Source organism: Sebastes fasciatus, chromosome 18, assembly GCF_043250625.1.
Source record: "Sebastes fasciatus isolate fSebFas1 chromosome 18, fSebFas1.pri, whole genome shotgun sequence".
Lineage (NCBI taxonomy): Eukaryota > Metazoa > Chordata > Actinopteri > Perciformes > Sebastidae > Sebastes > Sebastes fasciatus.
The window spans coordinates 1874983-1894305 of record NC_133812.1 but is presented as its reverse complement, the minus strand read 5'-3'; the positions used below and the strand labels follow the sequence as shown (position 1 = coordinate 1894305).

General features: G+C 42.5%; 1 protein-coding gene across 1 annotated transcript; it reads left to right on the top strand.

The window, feature by feature from the left end:
- The first annotated feature begins 3949 nt into the window (after positions 1–3949).
- Positions 3950–18964, top strand: fbxo16 (F-box protein 16). Its single transcript, XM_074615492.1, has 8 exons — positions 3950–4073; positions 4497–4611; positions 9311–9346; positions 9566–9772; positions 10847–11004; positions 12454–12726; positions 14971–15082; positions 16237–18964. The coding sequence occupies exons 2-8, from the start codon at positions 4510–4512 to the stop codon at positions 16615–16617; spliced, it is 1269 nt and encodes a 422-aa protein (XP_074471593.1). The 5' UTR covers positions 3950–4073; positions 4497–4509; the 3' UTR covers positions 16618–18964.
- Positions 18965–19323: the final 359 nt, after the last annotated feature.

Here is a 19323-nt window from a genome sequence, read left to right as displayed (position 1 = left end):
ACCTGGGTACCAAGTGGGTATGGGCCCAAAAACCCAAAAACTAAGTAGGTCCCACATGGGCTCCCCATGTGGGCTACCCAAGTAGGTTCTAGGTGGGTCAATAATGGGAAATTAGTGCATGGGCTCAGAATGGGCAACACAAATAGCGCCCACTTGGGTCAACTAAGTTGGTCCCACATGGGCTCCCCGTGTGGGCTCCCTGTGTGGGTCCTAGTTGGGTCACTACTGGGAAATTAGTGCATGGGGCCAACATGGAAACTGTGGACAAACCCACTTACAACCCATATTTCAGGCCATGTAGTCCCCCTTGTAGTTCCCACAGAGAACTTAAACCTGGGGCCGAGATGGGTTTTGGTTTATGTTGCCCAGACTGGGCCCATATAACACCCAGTGTACTCCTGCATGAAACCCACAAGGGCAATTGGCACGGGGCCATTATGGAACCCATGGATAATCCCATATAGGGCCCATTTTTCAGCCTATTTACTACCCACATGGGCCCCACATACAAATGTTGGCTGGGATTTACTTTTGTGGTTTTTAGCCCAGCATTAGCAGCATGAAATGTAGTCCCATGGCATCAATGCTAATAGCATGAGAACACTTAGCAGCCCAGGTGGTTTACCAAAACTCTTTAAAAATAAACATAATAACATCTAAGAAATGATTTCTGTAACAGGACTGAACATTCTCAGTCATACTTACAATATGATAAGATAGAAATACAGAGAATAGAGTGAGATAAGTTGCTTTTCGTCTGCCCATGGCCTTCAGAAGACTCAACTGATACTACTTGCTGTTGCTGATTTTAGATGAGAGAATGTATTTGTGTGCCTAAATTGGAAATAGAGTCACACAATAATACAAAATATAAAATTCTGAAGGATTCTAATCATTATATTTCATGTTGTGTAGTTTTAGAGAGTGGAGACAGGATAATATCCTATTTTTTCAGTGTTCTAAGTAGTTTTAATTAAAGCTTTATTTCTTCAAATTTCAATTAGAACAAAGTGCAGGACACTTTGCTTGATAATATAATGTATTGTACAGATAGGCTTACTTTGAATGCATATTTAGGCATGTAATGTCCAGAAATTACACCGATTCGGCCCCATTACTTTGAAGGGTCCTCTGGCTGGTTTCCGGTCCTGCGCAGTGTGTGTCTGTTCAGCTTGACGCAGCTCTGCTTCTTTCTTCACAGCAGGTTTTCTGTCTTCGTTGCGCGCGGCCGCTCATCCGAGGACGAGCAGACTTTTTGCGTTTGAATGAGAAACTTGTCAGACTGGTGGGACTGAGTGTTTCAGCTGGTCGTCTGCAACATAGGCCTGAAATGTTTCATCAGTAGACCTGCAGCAGCGGGTTGAACTGGAGGCAACAGGCGCGTCATGGCATAGAAAACAATAGAGCCAACGCCTACATTATACACCCAACAAGTCCTTTATTAAGCCTAACACAAGGTTATATTGGGCTACTGCTACTGCAACTACTTCTAATAGCCTACTAGGCTTACTACTACTACTACTAGCCTACTGATAATAATAGTAATGAGGATATTAATGATGGAAATTTGAATGTATACTTGCATGTCACATGTATTTAGTGTTTTAAAACACAAATATGGTCCTACAAGGTTGTGAATGGCAGGGATGGCTTAAAGGGACTGTTTGTAACTTCTTCCACGTATAAATCAATCCGGGTCAGTGTCTCATGCGCGCTCGCGCGTGGCTACGCTGTTCAGACTCAGACTCCAACACAAACTACACAGAAGCACCAAAACCTCTTGGTTGTATCTAGTGAAGCCCGTCTGTTAAACAGTGTTGGCCGCGGTCGGAGGACGCGGGGGAGACAGTAGCTTTGGTCTCCAGGACCGGAGTCTCTGCTGTACTCTGCTCCTCTGCTTGCCTTCACTCACACACCGCGTTCGCTTTCGCTCTTTCGCTCCAACTCTCACGTGCATGCGCGCACACTCCACACTGCAGAAGAGTTAGTTTAGCTCTGAGAATATCTAGTGAATGTACAGTAGACGTTTGTGCAGAAATAACTGCTGCAGCTCCTCCAGACCAACAGAGGTTTCCCGTGTCTTGTGAAGTGACGGGGCTCCGCAGAGAGAAACGTTATCGTCTCCGACCAAAACTCCGGCGTCTCCCCTGTTCCCTCCGGCCGCGGTCGGGAGGCTGAGGCAGGAAAAGCCAACACTAGGATCAGCATTGATTCATGGAGAGACCTTCGTCTGGTCAGCTAACATTACTGCCAAGCAGCTGAAATATAGAGTGATATTGTGCTTTTAGCTGACGTGTGTCTCCTCACTGTGTTAAGCGATGCTCCTTCATGTCTATGTAGAGCGAGCACAAGCGCGAGCAACAGGACGCTGACTTTCGTTGACTTAACGGCCACAGGTGTTGCTGTTAACAAGACATTTCTGATTCTTACAAACAGTCCCTTTAAGGCAGGGGTGCACACACTTTTTCAGCATGCGAGCTACTTATAAAATGACCAAGTCAAAATGATCTACCTACTATAAAAATGCAAAACATATATTTATTTATAAATATATTGAGTATTCTTTATATGTACAATATATGTTGGTGTACCTTGCATAACTGCATGAACCCATATTGTACAATATAACTCTGTACATTTTTTGTCATTACCTTACTCTGATGACTTGCACTGAATGGAATCAGCCAGGGATGCATAGTCCGGACAGTAGCTGCTGATAGCCAGCCTCAAGCACACTTCCAAATGATCATCAGTCAAGGTGGAACGGTATTTGGACTTAATAATCTTCATGTGGGAAAAGGCTGACTCGCATAAATAAGTGGAGCCGAATAATGCAGTCAAGGAGGTAGCACATTTCCTCATGTAGTAAGTTCCAGAACTGTCCATGAGCCCTGGACTTAAGCTGAATGTCAGCTTGTAGTGTCAAAATCTCATCCTCCACTCCAGATGAGTTCAGGTGAAACAGTGTTGCAATTTGTTGGCTGACTTCTATTTAAAAAAAAAAAAAAAACAATTTTTTTTTTTTTTTTTTTTTTTAATGCCATGCGATCTACCCACACTACCTTTGCGATCGACCGGTAGATCGCGATCGACGTATTGGGCACCCCTGCTTTAAGGCATATAGGCCATACAGGCGGTCGCCTAGGGTACCACATTTTGGGGGGTGCTGGTCGCCCTCTTTAAAATAATAATAATTAAAAAAAATGGCGGTGGGCACCCTACCTCATTTTTGACATTGTGGAAACAAATGTAAAAAATAAAGAAAAGAAAATATGCTTTTCACCCCTGTAACTCTCGTTGTAGTGAAACTTACTTAACACTTTAAAGCCAGCAATATCAGGGACCAAGTGTTTATTTATATTATAATAAATACAGTTATTTATGAAAATAAAAATCTGAATTTTTATCTTAACACCATTATGATGTCTGCTGTGTGTTGCAGTTTACGGGGCTAGGGTTAGGATTCTTGGGGGTTCAACCATAACCCTAACCCTGGGGCACCAAAAGGGCTAGAGCCGGCCCTGGTGAAAGGAGATGACATTCATTTCAAATGTCCAGGCAGTTTAGCATAGTGTTTATACAAGTAATCAACAGTGCATTAGAAATGTAGGTATTTCCAGTGTCAAAATGCACGTCTAATCCAGCCTACGTGTACAGAGCACATGAATGGACAGTGCTGAAAGTTTGGAGTAGGTCGTCAAACCATATTGTGAAGTATACAAGCTGTGAAATGTATTTTTTTTGCAGCATCAGTGTATTAGAGGCAGATGGTCTCCATAGTAGTTGCAGAGTCAGGCCTTCTGCACTACTACTATTTGTCATCATTAGAGCCAGTGTTGCCTGCACACTCCACACACTCCACTGTGGTTTGCTTTGCAGCACCCACCACTGTGTGTGACAGGCTGTGACAGCCAGTCCATGTAAGGAGAGTGCACTCACTGTTACTATGGAAACAAGTAAACTGTGCACAGGGAAGTGGGAAGAGAAGAAGAAGAGTTGGTATACGGACACAAAGGTCGTCAGAAGTATGCACATAGAGAGAGAGTGTGTTTAGGATTTATCTCCTTCTGATGGTGAGTAAAATACCAGAGGAGTGTGTTGTACACTTCTCTTAGAACACTGCGGGGTTTAAGTGTGTTCCAGGTTGGATTTTTGTCATTTTGACTTTGGAGCAATTATATGTTTTTCCTAACTCTTGTTTTCACAAGATACAGAATGAAAGATGGACATTATTTGTTTATCAGGCAATGGTGGACAGTAACAAAACAACACAAATGGAGAATTTAGAGAATGAAATGTCTGACACAGTGCTAAGATTATGATTTGACATTATTTATAAGACTTCATCCATTTTAAGTAAGATAAAAGCTGGTACATTAAGAGGCTAAACATAAACCTATTCAGATGGTGCATGCTGTACATATGCACAAAAAATGTGAAAAAAATAGTAACAAACATGTTAATAAAGTTTTTGTTTTCAATACATCACCTCCCAGCTGTTACTCAAAGATGCCACTTACCTTGCCACCAAGGTCATCTGCAAGCTGTGCTAAGATGCAGACCAAACTTAGCGCCTGGACTCCTCTGAACCACCCACCGTCCAACAGCAAGGTCAGATCAACTCATCCACTATGAAACAGACAAAAACAAGTTATTAACAGTCCGTTTTTATTTTGTGAGTGGTTGAAAAAGTACTCTGATCCTTTATTTAAACTCGGAAAAAAAAGTTCTGAAACTTGTGTTTGGTGGATTATTTCTCTGTTGTTCCAATGCTAATGGTCATTGTATTTTACATGGTTGGAAAGCCTGTTTATTTACCTTCACAATGATGTCCAACTTGTAAGGATCATGCATTTGTGGGCTGAGCAGCACAGCTGATTATGTGGGTAGCGCCCAAGTCGCCCTGTTGGTATTGACTCTTGTTTTGAGTTGTTTGGTGGATTGGATGATTGAACTCTCTATCAGTAACAAGAAACAAACAAGACATATTGGCTATTTTACACTTTATTCACTTAATACACCGTCAGGAGCCTCAGTAGCGGTGGAAGATCCATACGCAGCCACAACAGCCTGGCACCTCCTCCTCATGCTGGTCACCAACCTGGTCACACGTTGCTCTGGGATGGCGTTCCATTCCTCAACCAGGATGCAACTTGGTTTTGCGGAACACCAGCTTCAACTTGCCCTATCGGCCTTATCCCGATTGAACGTGGCATGCCGATGCTTGGAGCAGACACCAAATGATCACTTTAGTAGGGCGCAGCACCCAGCAGGCCCCATGCACATCAGGCACCTGATTGGTAGCACCTGGAGCTCAAAACAAGAGTCTATACCAACAGCATTGTTTAGCATTGGCAGAGAGTTTTGGCATATTTCACTTAGGCGCTACCCACATAATCAGCTGTGCTGCTTATCCCACAAATGCATGATCCTTACAAGTTGGACATCATTGTGAAGGTAAATAAACAGGCTTTCCAACGATGTAAAATACAATGACCATTAGCATTGTAACAACAGAGAAATAATCAACCAAACACAAATTTCCAAACTTTTTTTTCCGAATAATGTTAATCAATCAAAACTGTATGTAAAGGTACAGAACTTTTATCAACTAAATGTGTAAATTATCAAAGTAAAAGTACCCATTCTGCAGTAAAATGGCCCATGACTGTTATATTATTATATATGACATTATTCTGATGCATCAATGTGTAAGCATGCATTTTGCTGTACTTTACAGTAAATATGCATTGCGACTGTCCTCTACTGGTTGAAACCCAGCTATTGTTATTGAATTTGCTATTAGCTGATCTGGAGGTAGCTTTCGTCACCAACCAAACCCCCTCTAGTGGAGCGGATGGTGGAAAAATCATGCAAATAGTGATACAAGCACCAAATTTGGAATGATGATTCCCGAGGGGACACTTGGCAAATATAAATGATCGGCCACTTGAAAATCCAAGATGGCGGCCATGTTTCAAGATGGCCGCCAAATTGACCTGCCGTTACTGGTTTCTCTCATAGAAATTCATCTACTTGGTCGATTTGAGTGATCTTGGTGTCAAATGATGTGTTTTCTAGCATGCTGGATCTAATTTTGATAGTTTTAATAATTTTTAACTTCAAAATGGTGGCCATTTTTCAAGATGGCTGTCAAATTTACTCGCGGAGAATGTTTTTCTTAAATAAATGCATGTACTTGGTCAATTTTAATGATTGTAATGTAGAATTATATGTTTTCTGGTATGCTATCTAATTATTACAGCTTTAACATCCTCCAAAGATGGCTGGTTCATTGACTCTATGCACTTTGAAATTTGGAGCTAGACATACTCCATCACACAGAGACTCTCTGTGTGCTACCCTCACCTAGTTCAGCCCGTGAGCCAACACAGCTGTTGCCGTGCACTAGCAACTTCTTGGAGCCATAGGTGAGAGTTGGGCAAGTAGTGAGAACCAGTGCCAGTAGTCCATCCTGGAGGATGTGGCTGACTTCTGAAACAAAGGTAGTACCTCTACCACTAAGCCCCTACACCTATGACAACAGCAGCTATTGATATCTACAACAGTAGGCCTACAAGCCAATTGAGCCATGCAAACACCACAAAGCAAAGACTCACCGGACAGCCAAAAAGTAAGAAAAAAACATATTGGAGGATGTTAAAGCTGTAATAATTAGATAGCATACCAGAAAACATATAATTCTACATCACAATCATTCAAGTTGACCAAGTACATGCATTTATTTAAGAAAAACATTCTCCACGAGTAAATTTGACAGCCATCTTGAAAAATGACCGCCATATTGCAGTTCAAAATTATTAAAACTATCAACATCAGATCCAGCATGCTAGAAAATATATAATTTGACACCAAGATCACTCAAATCGACCAATTAGATGAATTTCTATGAGAGAAACCATTAACGGCAGGACAATTTGGCGGCCATCTTGGATTTTCAAGTGGCCGATCGTTTATATTTGCTTAGTTACCCCTCAGGAATCATCATGCCAAATTTGGTGCTTGTATCGCTATTTGCACGATTTGATTGAAAAATGGATGTTATACGCTCCACTACTCCCTGCCGCCTCCTATAAAACCTTTAAAAAGTCCTATAAAGCATCTCTCGACGCTCGAACTGTGGTGAGAGGCAGCAGTGCTGGAATGAGTTTTGAAGTGTGGTGTGGTGCTCCCCCGGGAAGAAAATTTTGAACATATTAAACAAATTAAATGCATCAATCTGGAGCTCCTTGAGAGCAAAATGACGATGCTAGATCTCTGAAGAACTTGGTGCTCTAGTAAACATGTAATCATAAAGGTTGTCTGGTTATGAATGTTGATGGCAAAAAGTCCCACAGCAGTTAAGCATGGTAAAGGAGACAGGGTGCCGACACCGCCACAGACCCCTCGCACTGAGGACAGTCCGCCCCGGTTGAGAGTTGCGGCGGGAATCCCGTCCCTCCCCACAGGGAGAGAGGGGGTACTGCGCAGAGAGAACTCAACGGCCCCCGGGCAGCGGCTAGGTCCGTACGAGGGGTGCTGTAAAACTCACGGTCGGGCCTTTCCAAGCAGACCTCGGACAATGCGCCCGGTGAGGGCCAGCCCACCAGCTGAGAAGTGTACAAATATTTTGGGTTCATGATGAAACTGTAGCGGGCTGGATGTCAGATCACTGTGATCTCAGTTGAATTCGGCTACACAATGGTTGATTATGATTAGATAAAGATCCACAGCACACTCTGCTCCACCAGCTGCAAAATGTGGATAAATATATTATTCAGGGCTTTTTTATTGAAGAAGAAGAAGAAGAACAAGAAAAAGAAGAAAGGCACTTTATTAATCCCAGAGGGGAAATTCAATTTTTTTTCACTCTGTTTTATTTACACAGTACATGGTACACACGAGCCCGAAATACACACACATGTACAAACAGGACCTACATGCATTAATGGAGCGATGTCAGAGCGAGGGGATTGCCCTTGACAGGTGCCCCGAGCAATTGGGGGTTTGGTGCCTTGCTCAAGGGCACCTCGGCAGTGCCCAAAAGGCAAACTAGCATCTCTCCAGCGACCGTTTCACACTCAGTACTTGGTCCATGCAGGGACTTGAACCGGTTACCAAGCCAAGTCCCTATGGACTGAGCTACTGCCGCCCCATATTGGGCATCAACTTTGCATTACGTCTTGTTGAAAAAAAAATAGACTTGAAGTGTAAATAAAAGCTTCAGTTCAGGTTGCGTTTACGTGAGACACAGTTGAGACGGAGCCGCGCAGACAGCTGCTGGACAGATTAAAATGAGAGAGTAAAAACACTTCTGACACCCTCCAGTCTGGACATGCACGGGGTAGACGGAAATTCATGATTTACCGTGTTGCATTATACGGGCGGAGATACAGTGATTCACAACCTTAAAAAGAAAGTGGGATAGGGCCATAAAGTGGGGGGGTAAGTCTGAATGCTAAATGTTAAAGTAATGCAGACCAAGCCCAGTTACACTTTAAGAAATCATCACAGTTTCAATTCTAGTAGAAAAAAGTCAGTAAGTTTGAAACTGTTCAGCGAATAAACACGTAGGCCTAGACACAACCATCAACAGGGAGGTCCTGCTGCTTTTATAAAGTTGGGTCTTAAACAGCTGTAAATCATAAGCAGAACCCAGAGATTTGGTCCATATTTGATGACACAGGACTCTGAGTCATTTAGTTATCTTTGTTTATCATTTATGCTTATTTTCAGGTTCATACTTGTATTTTGGGTTTCTTCTAGAACATGTTAACAAGCTTTAATGTTCAAAAAACACATCACCTTCCACATACCGGCTGTGCTGCAACTCCTCTTTTCACCCTCTGTCTGAAACGCTCTGTTTGAGCTCCTGCTGTTTGAGCTCCTCCTCTGTTGTGATTGGTCAACCGAACCAAACTCTTCGGACTCCGCTCCAGCTCCGCTCTAACTAGCTTTGTTTGAAGGTGTGCCAAACTAGCGGCTAGGCAGGTATTATGCAGATGTGTTACTTGGTGACATCACCACGTTACGGAAGAAAAGGCGAGACTTCAAGCTAGGCGTTTCAGGCAGTTCAGGAGCAGTGTTTCTGTAGGGGAAAAGAACTCCCTTTAGGGTGGACTTCAGGCTTTGTAACTTTGCAGACCTTTTACATGCACCAAAAACGATATAACCCACTAAAGGAAAGGGAGAAGGCACGATAGGTCCTCTTTAAAATATCTCCCTTGATACACACGATTAGTCATTGCTATTCCTGACAATGCAGTTTGATGTGATTACTAACATCTTTCACTCTTCTCTTCTTCCTCAGGTGTTTGAAGAGAGGCGAAACCTTCTGGCAAAGTGGGTACGTTGAAATGATGATGATGAACAGAGAGATGCACTAAATGCACTGATGGTTCTTGACTGTGCAGTGAGCTCAGTGTGAGCTCCGTCTGGCACAAATAAATCTCTGGTTTAGAAACTGCACTTTGTGCTCTGTGGAGTCCATTTCCTATCCAGCTCCATTCAGCTGAAACCGTCCCATGTGGAGGAATTCTGTTCCGTTCTTTCACGTCTTTGTCAGTTTGACAGGTGGTCCGACAGCCAGAGGAAGGCGGTGCTGCAGGACTTTGTGCTGAACTGTTCTGTGGAGCAGCTGACCTTCCTGAGCCTCAGTGTGAGCAGACGACTCCCCCTGCAGGCTGCAGACTTCACCTGCCTGCTGCCCAGAGCCCTCTGCCTCTACCTCTTCTCCTTCCTGGACCCACGCAGCCTCTGTCGGTGCGCCCAGGTACACACACTGGACCATATGTAGGGATGTTAAAGCAGCAGTAGGTAACATTGGAGCAAATATGATTAAAAAAAGTTATTTTTATTAAACAGTCACTACATCCTGACAGTAGTGCATGAGACAGGTAATCTGTAAAAAATCAAGTCCCTCTGTGTCCTCCAGTGCTCCTAATGGCAGCTGCAACATTTCACGGACCGGAGGAAAACAACCAATCAGAGACGGGCTGGAGCCTTGCTGTCTCTTTGGTGTCATTGGGCAAAAATTCCATAATAACCTTTCAGCATATTGTAATTCAAGTGCTCTCAGAGAAAACTAGACTTCTGCTCCTCCTCATGGCTCTGTTTTCAGGCTTTAGAACATTTAGCCCGGGCCGGGAGACTTTGGCCAATCACAGGTCATTTCAGAGAGAGAGCGTTCCTATTGGTTGTTCATTCGATGGAGGCAGCTGTCAATCACTCGCAAACTCTGATCAAATGGTCAAACTAGGCAGCGCTGAACAAGTAAGAATCAAGATTCAGTGTACTGTTTAGCTGTAAAATGAGAAAGTTTGTGACCCGGCCGCCATGTTGAGATCAGTTGAGGAAATACCAAGCACCGCCCACCAGCCGGAGCAAACTTTCTCATTTTACAGCTGAACAGTACACTACAAGATGATTCTGAAAACATTTTACAGGGGAAATAGGCATTACAGTAACACAATATTGATTCATATTTGTTCAGCGCTGCCTAGTTTGACCATTTGATCGGAGTTAGCGAGTGATTGACAGCTGCCTCCGTCGAATGAACAGCCAATAGGAACGCTCTCTCTCTGAAATGACCTGTGATTGGCCAAAGTCTCCCGTCAGTAGATGTTCTAAAGCCTGAAAACAGAGCCATGAGGAGGAGCAGAAGTCTAGTTATCTCTCAGAACACTTGAATTACAATATGCTGAAAGGTTACTATGGGAGTTTTGCCCAATGATGCCAAAAATATACTGTCTACTGCAGGTTTAACATGTATTACTCAATTATTACTAAGCCAGCTGAGAATTGTGGCTCGTAAATCACTCTGGACGTTTTGATCTTCTGCCGGCAGGTGAGCTGGCACTGGAGGAGCATAGTGGAACTGGACCAGCTGTGGATGCCAAAGTGTGTGAGGCTGGGCTGGTGCATCAACTTCTCCCCCAGCCCACTGGAGCAGGGCGTCTGGAAGAGACACTACATCCAGACTGTGCTGGAGCTGCGACTCACCTCGCTGCGACTCACCTCGCTGCGACTCACCTCGCTGCAGGTTCGGGAGATCACATCCAGAGTTAGCTCAATGGTCAAACAGGATACAGTTGTCAAACATCCTGCACTAACAAACTGATGTTACAGGGTAACTAAACTGGGAAAAAAAGTTCTGAAACTTGTGTTTGGTGGATTATTTCTCTGTTGTTCCAATGCTAATGGTCATTGTATTTTACATGGTTGGAAAGCCTGTTTATTTACCTTCACAATGATGTCCAACTTGTAAGGATCTTGCATTTATGGGATGAGCAGCACAGCTGATTATGTGGGTAGTGCCCAAGAAAAATGTTCCAAATGCTCTGCCAGTGGTAAACAGGGTATTCTCCTGTTGGTGTTGACTCTTGTTTTGAGTTGTTTGGTGGATTAGATGATTGAACTCTCTATCAGTAACAAGCAACAAACAAGACATATTGGCAATTTTACACTTTATTCATTTAATACACCGTCAGGAGCCTCAGTAGCGGTGGAAGATCCATACGCAGCCACAACAGCCTGGCACCTCCTCCTCATGCTGGTCACCAACCTGGTCACACGTTGCTGTGGGATGGCGTTCCATTCCTCAACCAGGATTCGTTGCAGGTCAGCCAGCATGGTTGTGTTGGTCACTCTAACACGTACAAGCTGATCCCACAAGTGTTGAATTGGGTTGAGGTCTGGACTCTTGGCAGGCCGTTCCATTCTCTCTACTCCCACATTGTGGAGGTAGTCTGTGATAACCCTGGCTCTGTGGGGGTGAGCGTTGTTTCTTGGAGGATGAAGTTAGGTCCCAGATTGTGGAGATATGGGATTGCCACTGGCTGCAGAATCTCATCCTGATATCTCCCTGCATTGAGATGGCCTTCAATGATGACAAGCCTTGTTTTGCCAGTGAGGGAGATTCCCCCCCCTCCCCCCACCCCATGACACTGCCCCCACCAAAAGCTGTTACTCCATCGGTGCAACAATCAGCATAGCGTTCTCCACGTCGTCTCCATACTTTGACCCTGCCGTCCAACTTTGGCAGACAGAACCTGGACTCATCACTGAACATGACATTCCCCCACATGTTCAGGTTCCATTGTCTGTATTGTCGACACCAGCGCAAACAGGCCTGACGGTGAAGGGCAGTCATCGCAGGCTTCCTGGTAGCCTTATGAGATTACACTGTTTACCATTGGCAGAGCATTTTGGAACATTTTTCTTGGGCGCTACCCACATAATCAGCTGTGCTGCTCATCCCACAAATGCATGATCCTTACAAGTTGGACATCATTGTGAAGGTAAATAAACAGGCTTTCCAACGATGTAAAATACAATGACCATTAGCATTGAAACAACAGAGAAATAATCCACCAAACACAAGTTTCCAAACTTATCTTTCCCAGTTTACATAAAAATGCAGTGTTGTAACGTTTATAAAAAGTCTATTGTCCATCTCCAGGCCGTCTCATCCCAGCAGCAGTTTGTGGTTACACACGTATCAGCCATCAGCAATAAACATGAAGATCCGTCAGAACTGGCCTTCATCAGCGAGGAACGTTCAGCCTTCACCAGCCAGCCACCAGGAAACATTTCCAGGACGGGGTTCAGAAAAGAGAGTAAGCCGGCTGCACCACCACCATGGAGAGACTCTGACAGACAGCCTAAAGACACACTACGCTTCAACTACTTGGACAACCTGGACCCCACTGAGCAAGCTCTCACAGCGTAAGACTGCAGTTTTCAAACAGGCCATTTGAATTGGTCAAATTAAACTAAAACTTTTTAAAACTTGATAGCAAAAAATGTTCTAGTAAAAACCCATAATACCAGTATGAACCTGAAAATGAGCATGATATGTCCTCTTTAAGTAGATTATTAATTTATGGACATTACACTAGCACTCAGAGAATTGAATATTATAAATGCTTCCTTTAACCAGAGAGAAGTTTCTGTAGAGTTTGGCAGTCCATTTCTTCTCCAGAAAACAAGAGAGATTGGTCAGTTTGTGACCTTGTGTATTACACTATATATCCCAACCCAAGTTTAGTTATTCAGAGGCACAGTTCAGTCTACAGCCTACATCTAATATGTAAGAAATGTGGACACTAGGGTGGGAAAAAAAACGATACAGCATAGTATTTTGATATTTTGCGTGGCAATATTGTATCGATACATGAACGTCAAGTATCAACCTTTTATTATATAAACTATTAACCTCTTAGAGGTTACTTCTTACACGTATAAATCATTGTGGGTCGGTGTCTCATGCGCGCTCGCGTGTGGCTACGCTGTTCAGACTCAGACTCCAACACAAACTACACGAAACACCAAAACCTCTTGGTTGTATCTAGTGAAGCCCGTCTGTTAAACAGTATTGGCCGCGGTCGGAGGACGCGGGGGAGACCGTAGCTTTGGTCTCCAGGACCGGAGTCTCTGCTGTACTCTGCTCCTCTGCCTGTCTTCACTCACACACCGCACTTGTTCACACTCTTTCGCTCCACTCTCACGTGCATGCGCGCACACTCCACACTGCAGAAGAGTTAGTTTAGCTCTGAGAATATCTAGTGAATGTTCAGTGGACGTTTGTGCAGAAATAACTGCTGCAGCTCCTCCAGACCAACAGAGGTTTCCTGTGTCTGTGTCTCAGCAGAGAGAAACGTTATCGTCTCCGACCAAAACTCTGGTGTCTCCCCTGTTCCCTCCGGCCGCGGTCGGGAGGCTGAAGCAGGAAAAGCCAACACTAGGATCAGCATTGATTCATGGAGAGATCTTCGTCTGGTCAGCTAACATTACTGCCAAGCAGCTGAAATATAGAGTGATGTTGTGCTTTTAGCTGACGTGTGTCTCCTCACTGTTTTGAGCGATGCTCCTTCATGTCTATGTAGAGCGAGCACAGGCGCGAACAACAGGACGCTGACTTTAGTTGACTTAACGGACACAGGTGTAGCTGTTAACAAGACATTTCTGATTCTTACAAATAGTCCCTTTAACAATCAACGGTTGCTATTCTGTCTTTCAGAGGTTGTAGCGGGCTCAGTTTTAAAGCTAGAGTGAAGATATCATGGTATCATATGAAACTAGAAAATCGATTGGTACCATCCATGTCATGTTAGCTTGTTGAGATGAGCGCTGAATAATGCTACAAAGTTACGTTAAATTTTAGCGAGAAAAAACTGGCATGACCATTTTCAAAGGGGTCCCTTGACCTTTGACCTCAAGATATGTGAATGAAAACTCTGAGATGAGCAGAGTGAAAACTGTATCTTATTAGATAGAACATATGTTTACAAGCTGCATAATTTGCAGTTGAAAAAAGGCAATAAATGGTGATATATCTTCGCAATACTCAACGTATCGCAAGGTGTTTAAATCACAATGAGATGGTATCGTGATTTTGTGAAGTATCGTGATAATATCGCATCGTGGGGCCTCTGGTGATTCCCATCCTTAGTGGACACATCGTTTTGGTGTTATTTGTGTCATGTATTCCAAAAACAGAAAAAGGGATCAAAAAGGGATCAAAAAGGTTGGTGAAATTGGTGGATATTTACAGGAACTTTGATAGTACAACAAATAGTGTTGTCACGATACTGGAATCTCTAACTTTGATACAATACCTTGAAAAATATAGATATTCAATACCAAAGGGAAAAATTGACACAACATTGAGAGCATAACATTTTAGATTTTTATTTTAAAGATAAATAACAGTATGTGTATCGACTTGCTATTGGACAGAAGAGAGAGCAGAAAGAGCAGCTGGTACTCGTGTATCGATACCACGGAAAAGAAGTATTGAAACCGTCTCAAATATTCAGTATGGATATGTATCGATACTTGGATATTTTTGCAGTGCATCGGCCACATTTTGCTCTTTGACCCTCCTCGTGTACACATAATATAACTGATGGAAATGTCTGAATTCTTTTGCAAAGCACTGCAGATTGACTGAACGATGTCTCTCTGCAGGCAGGTGAAAAGCAGAGCCTCCACCTGCCGCGGCGACACATGGAAGCCAGGCGGCGGCAGCCAGAAAACACTGTCTGAGGCGCATTACAAACTACGCAAAGCCAAATCGCTGGTAAACCACACTCCATTCATCACCGCCGCTATAACCCCACTGTGTCTGTGACCTCATTGTCTGAATCAAAGGGGGGGCGATAAACGGGGAGGATTCTCTGGAGACGGCCCAACCAGCAGGCATCATACATTATGGAGCAGCGTTTACACCGAAAAAGCGTGTTAATGATGAGCTGCTCAGAGAGGGAGGTGATGGGGGGGAGGGATGGGGGTGGGGGTGGGGGGTGGGGGGTACATTATGCTGATGATGGTGTTTGAGGGAGGGTTAGATAGAGGACACTGTGTCATTTAATATTCAGGCTTTGGTGAAATCATCATACATAATTAATTTTGCCTGGATACAGGAACCAATGGGGAATATAACATAATACACTTTGGTTATTAAACCTGCAGTAGGCAGTATATTTTTGGCATCATTGGGCAAGAATTCCATAATAACCTTTCAGCATATTGTAATTCAAGTGTTCTGAGAGAAAGCTAGACTTCTGCTCCTCCTCATGGCTCTGTTTTCAAAATCTAGCCTGTGACGGGAGACTTTGACCAATCACAGGTCATTTCAGAGAGAGAGCGTTCCTATTGGCTGTCAATCTCAAACATGAGTCAATATTCTGTTATTGTAATGCCTATTTCTCGCCTCAAATGTTCTCAGAATCATCTTGTAGTGTACTGTTTAGCTATGAGAGAGTTTGTGACCCGGCAGCCATGTTGAGATCAGTTGAGGAAATACCAAGCACCGCCCACCAGCTGGAGCACACTCTCTAAATTTACAGCTAAACCGTGCACTGCAAGATGTTTCTGAAAACATGTGAGGAGAGAAATAGGCATTACAGTAACAGAATATTGATTCATATTTGATCAGCGCTGCCTAGTTTGACCGTTTGATCAGAGTTTGCGAGTGATTGACAGCTGCTCAGAGACGGCAAGGCTCCAGCTCGGCTCTGATTGGTTGTTTTCTGTGAAATCTTGCAGATGCCATTGTTAGGACACAGAGGCACATGATATTTTTTCAGATTACCTGTCTCATGCACTTGTGTCAGGATATAGTGACCGTTTTATAAAAATAACTTTTTTAAATCATATTTGCTCCAACCTGCCAACCTCCACCTTTAAGGTAACCCCAGTTCTCTGAGAACTTATGTCTTTCTCCTCCTTCAGATGTTCCTAAGCTCCAACTGCAGAACCCAACATCCACCTCCTCCTCTTCCTCTTCCTCATCATCGTGAGACCCAATCTCGACCCTCTTGGGCGGCTCACAGTCAGGACCACCCCGTCACCAGGGAGACCGCCCAGAGCATGCTGCGCCTGACCCAGTGGAACGCTGGGATCCGTCCTGGGCCGGTGAGGTCGGCGGTGCCCCGGCTGAGCGTGGAGGCGCTCAGGGCGTCCCAGCGCTCACACCGGAGCGCTCCCAGTAAGGCAACCACAGCTCCTCCACTCCTCTGGGCTCAGTATGATGTAACCACGCAGCAAGAAGCGTATTCAGGACAAATTATGACTGATTCTGCAAGAAAGTCGCAGACTGTGTGCAGATTGTGACCCTGTTAGAAATGCTTTATGTCTCGTTACCAGTGGAGCTAAATTATTGATTCTGAACTCTTTTTTTAAGGCAAAGCATTAAAATAAATTTAGGCTGCATCTAATTAAAGGTAGGGTTGCTAAAGATTTAAGATTTTTTTTTTGACAGCAATTACTAAATCAAGTGCTCTGACACTAGGGCTGTCAAAGTTAAAGCGATAATAACGTGTTAACACAAATTAGTTTTAACGCCTAGAGCTGAAGCTAGAGTGAGGATACTGGTATCATATAAAACTATAAAACCTGATGAATCCATCAGTACCAACCATGTCATACTAGCTTGTCGTGAAGGAGGATAAATAACGCTCCAAACTTGCGCTAAATTTTGGCGAGGAAAAACTGGCATGTCCATTTTCAAAGGGGTCCCTTGACCTCTGACCTCCAGATCAGTGAATGTAAATGGGTTCTATGGGTACCCACAAGTCTCCCCTTTACAGACATGCCCACTTTATGATAATCACATGCAGTTTGGGGCAAGTCATAGTCAAGTCAGCACACTGACACACTGACAGCTGTTGTTGCCTGTTGGGCTGCAGTTTGCCATGTTATGATTGGAGCATATTGTTTTATGCTAAATGCAGTACCTGTGAGGGTTTCTGGACAATATTTGTCATTGTTTTGTGTTGTTAATTGATTTCCAATAATAAATATATACATACATTTGCATAAAGCAGCATATTTGCCCACTCCCATGTTGATAAGAATATTAAATACTTGACAAATCTCCCTTTAAGGTGCATTTTGAACAGATAAATAATTTGCGATTAAACGCAATTAACTATGGACAATCATGAGATTAATCGTGATTAAATATTTTAATTAATTGACAGTCCTAGTAATTACCTGTAAATATGTGTTTTTTACATTTTATTTCCACTTCCATCCAATGATTTCTATAATGATATATGTCTGTTACCACTCGGCTCACTCTTCTTTCAAAGTGTGAAGGCAGCAGAATGCTCAACACAGGGCCGCCATGACTATTAGAACAGCTCCTTAATCCAAGCTATAACAGCAGGAAACTGCAGTTTGAGCTGTTTGTGGTATTGTCCCATTCTGTCAAGGCCTGAGCTGTTTAGAAATGGTATTTTTTGCAGTTGTCAGGGGCGACCATTTAACAAGAGAAACAGAGATGCAGCCCAGATGCATGTCTTCTGAGAGCCGTCCAGAAACTACACATCAAGTAATGATTACAGGTGCTGCAACATTATGAATCAAGAAGAGACGCTGATGTTGTGGCAGATGTTTGATGAGCACACAGGAGAATACATTAAACACACATGCACTAAAAGGATGATAAGCTGTATACAGTACAATGCAAGATTACAGAGTGGACTGTATGTAATAACATACAGTATATTACCTGTACTTATGCTCTAAATATAAACTCATACAATCAAATCTAAAGTTTATATATAGTATACAGTATATGCTAATTATTATTTATTTATTGTTATTATTACTCATATATAGTATAGATGCTAATTAGCTTTTACAATAATTAGTACAAATGTGATTTCAGTGGAAAAAGGCACAGGACCGTAAACATCTATATTATACTGCCACCTAGTGGTTAAAACATGACACTACCTGTGAGATGTTCATTCACTTTTCTGGTTAATATCCGCTGAGATTGTAATAATAATAATAATAATAATAATAATAATAACTTGGATTTAACTGTATATATTATTCTTGTTTTTCACTTTGAAAAGACTTTCAGTTTAACACAACTTTTTGAGGTGAAGTCCACAGAGTTCTTCAGAAGATTTACATCCAGACTGTCTGAAGTACTGCTCGTATATATATATATATATATTTCTAATAGGGATGTCAATCGATTAAAATATTTAATCGCAAGATTGTCCATAATTAATCGTGGTTAATCAGAAATTAATCGCACAATATTTATTTAATGTATTTATTTAATACTCTTATCAACATGGGAGTGGGCAAATATGCTGCTCTATGTAAATCTCTAGATCTTCATCCTCCTAAATTCCTCACTAGTAGAGGTCAATTTGTGATAAGATTTAGGGGAACCACATTATGGAGTAGCCTTTCACATCTATCAAAAAACTGTTCATCTGTCAAATGTTTCAAAAGTCGCTTAAAGGGTCATTTAATTGCTGTTTTGTAATTGCTTTTCTCCGTGTTGTCAATGTATCTGTTTTTATCTTTTTTATTTTTTCCCACTCACAATGTTGTTTGGTTACGATTACCCAGAAATCATTATAGATATTTAAATCAATATCATCCTCACAAAGAGTAACCATACACTTCCACGCACACACACACACACACACACACACACACACACACACACACACACACACACACACACACACACACACACACACACACACACACACACTTGTCTTTTTTGATATATTTATTGTTATTGTTGTTATTATATATATCTTCATCTAATTGTTTGTTATCACTATTATGTAGTCATATTATTTCTCTATATTAATCTTGTCTCTAGGTGGAGGCTTCAGATAAGCTCAGTGGGTTTTTTGCCTCTAGGTGCACTGAATATTATTCATTTTTTTTTTGTTATGTTGTGTAGTCTAAAATTGTACAAAATAAATAAACAATAAACAATGTATTTATTATTAATATTTATTATTGTAAATCAATTAACAACACAAAACAATGACAGAT

Coding starts and splice junctions, on each gene's coding strand:
- fbxo16 (XM_074615492.1), top strand. CDS start 4,510: ATGCCACTTACCTTGCCACCAAGGTCATCTGCAAGCTGTGCTAAGATG. Junction 11,005..12,453: donor CTGGAGCTGCGACTCACCTC/GCTGCGACTCAC, acceptor GTCTATTGTCCA/TCTCCAGGCCGTCTCATCCC. Junction 15,083..16,236: donor TACGCAAAGCCAAATCGCTG/GTAAACCACACT, acceptor CTCCTCCTTCAG/ATGTTCCTAAGCTCCAACTG.